This window comes from Cynocephalus volans, chromosome 4 (genome assembly GCF_027409185.1).
Source record: "Cynocephalus volans isolate mCynVol1 chromosome 4, mCynVol1.pri, whole genome shotgun sequence".
NCBI lineage: Eukaryota > Metazoa > Chordata > Mammalia > Dermoptera > Cynocephalidae > Cynocephalus > Cynocephalus volans.
This window is the reverse complement of record NC_084463.1, coordinates 103,032,039-103,035,275: the sequence shown is the minus strand read 5'-3', so window position 1 is coordinate 103,035,275 and position 3,237 is coordinate 103,032,039. Positions and strand designations below refer to the sequence as shown.

Below are 3,237 nucleotides of genomic sequence, written 5' to 3'. Positions count from 1 at the left end.
ATGTTTTCATGGTTTCTTCCCAATATTCTTTGAGAAATCATAGGGAAAGAGTAGAAATTGGAAAGAATACCAATTCATCAAAGTGAGAGGAAAGTGGATAACTGCAACTCAAAGTCCATCCCTGTCAAATGACTAGAATAGATCATTAAATCGTATCTAATGCCAACAAGAGAAAGAGGCAATCTCTAGATAACCACAAATAGATTCACTAAGAACAAATGATTCTATTCATCTCTATTTTTTATACAGTTACTAAAAGTGTAGATCATAACATACTTATGGAGACACAATTTAGATTCACTGCTGTGTCTTTTTAAAGCACCTTTTACTAGCTCAAGATGAGAAGTAAGCTCCATTTTCTGCAAACATCTCCCTGCCACCACCCCTGTGGGAGGCGGGAAAGGAAAATGCCAGTTCTCTCCAGAGGCTGTCTGTCTCTCAGACTCTCCAGCCTCAAACCTTTTATACTCTCCAGGTGGGTTTTGGACTAAGGATTGCAGCAACAATTTTCAGCCACCCCTTCTGTCAATCCCACATAGGAAGTCTACACCAGCACCTCAGATTGTTTTTTTGTTTTGTTTTGTTTTGTTTTTTCTTTAAAAGATGACCAGTAAGGGGATCTTAACCCTTGACTTGGTGTTGTCAGCACCACGCTCTCCCAAGTGAGCCACGGGCCAGCCCCTGAGCACCTCAGTTTGGAATGAACAAAGGAGTACTTGTCTAGTGCTTTGTTCTTGGGCTTTGGGCACATCAATTGAAACTGGAGCAAAAAGGGTCCCATTTTAATATCCTGTTACTCATTGCATTTTATTATTTACTTGTCACTTCAGTCTTGCTCAGTATAATGTGAGTTCATTCAAGACAGAGACAATCAATTTTTCATTGTGTGTTCCAAGCCCCTAGCATAGAGCCTAGCACGAAATAGGTCCTCAACAAGGGTTTGTTAGTGAAAAAATGAATGAAGGATTTTTATAGAAAAAGAAAGGAGTAAAAAAAAAAAAAAAACATGTTGGGACTATGGAAGATAGTTATTACTTGATGCGTCTCTCTAAATGAAAACAAATAATTCTTCATTTTCTCTATAGAAATATTGTAGTTCATGAAAACCAAAGCCCCCAGTCTAGCCTGGTGAGGCTGGGACAGGTCCTGGTAAGGGCCAAGGTACAGAAACCAGGCCTCCTGACCCTCTTCTTTTCCCAGAGCCATCTGCTCCCCAGGGAAGATGTCAGGGGGGAGCAATGACAGCTCCAATACATCCTACACCAGCTTCCTCCTGGTGGGCTTCCCGGGGCTGCAAGAGTACCGCGCCCTCCTGCTGCTGCCCTTCCTCAGCCTTTACCTGGTGATTGTCTCCACCAATGCCCTGGTCATCCACACGGTGGTGGCCCAGCGGAGCCTACACCAGCCCATGTACCTGCTCATCACCCTGCTCCTGGCCATCAACATCTGTGCCGCCACCACTGTGGTGCCCACCATGCTCCTCAGCTTCTCCACACGCTTCATCCACATCTCCCTGGCTTGCTGCCTGGTCCAGATGTTCTGCATGTACTTTCTCATTGTCTTTGACTGCAACATCCTCCTGGTCATGGCCCTGGACCGCTATGTTGCCATCTGCTACCCTCTCCACTACTCAGAGATAGTGACAGTCCAGTTGCTGGCTGGCCTGGTGGGGGCGGCAGCTGCCAGGAGCACATGCATTGTTGCTCCAGTGGTGGGGCTGGCCTCTCGGGTTCATTTCTGCCGCTCAGACGTGATCCACCACTTTGCCTGTGAGCATATGGCCCTGATGAAGCTCTCCTGTGGGGACATCTCCCTGAACAAGAATGTGGGGCTCACTGTCCGCATCTTCAACAGAGTCCTGGACATGCTCCTACTGGGAGCCTCCTATTCCCGCATCATCCACGCCGCCTTCAGGATTTCATCAGGTGGTGCACGTTCCAAGGCCCTGAACACCTGCAGTTCCCACCTGCTGGTCATCTTCACCGTCTACTCCTCCACCATGTCCTCATCCATCGTCTACCGTGTGGCCCGCACTGCATCCCAGGATGTGCACAACCTGCTCAGTGCCTTCTACCTGCTGCTCCCATGTCTGGTTGACCCCATCATCTATGGGGCCAGAACCAAGGAGATCAGGCAGCAACTGTCAACTCTCTTCCAAAGGACACAGGTACAGGTCCCCACCAAGAAGTGCCAGGCTCTGACCTCACATAGGGAGCTTCCTGGCTGATTCTCTGGGACTTCTGTGTCCTAAAGTCACTCTCCCTATCCAGTAAGAAGAGGATAATTAGGTGAGTGCATCATCCCTGCTATATTTTTGCTAACTGCATTCGTCTTTGAGAGTCTTATATCCATTTTCTGAAAAATAATCACTCATCCAGAATTAACAGTAACCAGCTTCAAAGCAACCTTCTGTCTATGGCTTTTAAGTTTTCTCACCTTCCTTCTGCATATGAGTTTTATTTGTTCATTCATTTATTCATTCGTCAAATGTTTATTATTTATACATCATGCTAACACTCTGATTGCAAGGGAAGAATAAAATGTCAGTCTCTTCCCTAAAGGAGGTCCTGATCTGGCAAGCTGTAAAGAGATGTTATGTTCAATAATAACTTCATGTACAAAAGTCTCTGGGAATATACAGGAGGCAACAATCACTAAAAGTAGGAACATTGGTGGGGTGGTTAGCTCAGTTGGTTAGAGCGCAGTGTTACAACACTAAGGTCAAGGATTCGGATCCTCAGACCTGCCAGCTGCCAAAAATAATAATAATAATAATAATAACAAGAAAAGTAGGAACATCTCACAGAGAAGGTGAATTCGAGTTGAATTTGAAGGATTATAAGGTATTTTCTGGGGAAGAAGGATATGGAGAGAAGAAAACCCTTTCTAGGCAAAAGGAACAGCACGGACAAAGGCACAGAGGCATGGATAAACACAGCAGGCTTGAAAACTCACCAGGAATTCCATGTTGCCCTGACACAGAGAGTATGGGGTAGGGAGGGGAACGAAGTTGGATGGGTAAGCAGAGGCCAGATAAAAAGGTATTATCTGTCATGATAAGGAGTTTGAGTTTTCACTCCCACAGTATGTAACCATTCAAGAATCCAAAGCAAAGAAGTGGCAAGATCGTATTTGCATTTTGGAATGATCACTCTGCAGTCATAGAAGAGTGTGGATTACAGGAGACAGGCATGGGATCCAAGAGACCCATTAGGAGACTGTTACATTAATATAGAG

General features: G+C 45.4%; 1 protein-coding gene across 1 annotated transcript; it reads left to right on the top strand.

Annotated features, from left to right (window-relative positions):
- Positions 1-1,222: 1,222 nt before the first annotated feature.
- LOC134374673 (olfactory receptor 52K1-like) lies at positions 1,223-2,227 on the top strand. Its single transcript, XM_063092561.1, has one exon. It carries the CDS (start codon positions 1,223-1,225, stop codon positions 2,225-2,227), a length of 1,005 nt encoding a protein of 334 aa, XP_062948631.1.
- The last annotated feature ends 1,010 nt before the right edge of the window (positions 2,228-3,237 follow it).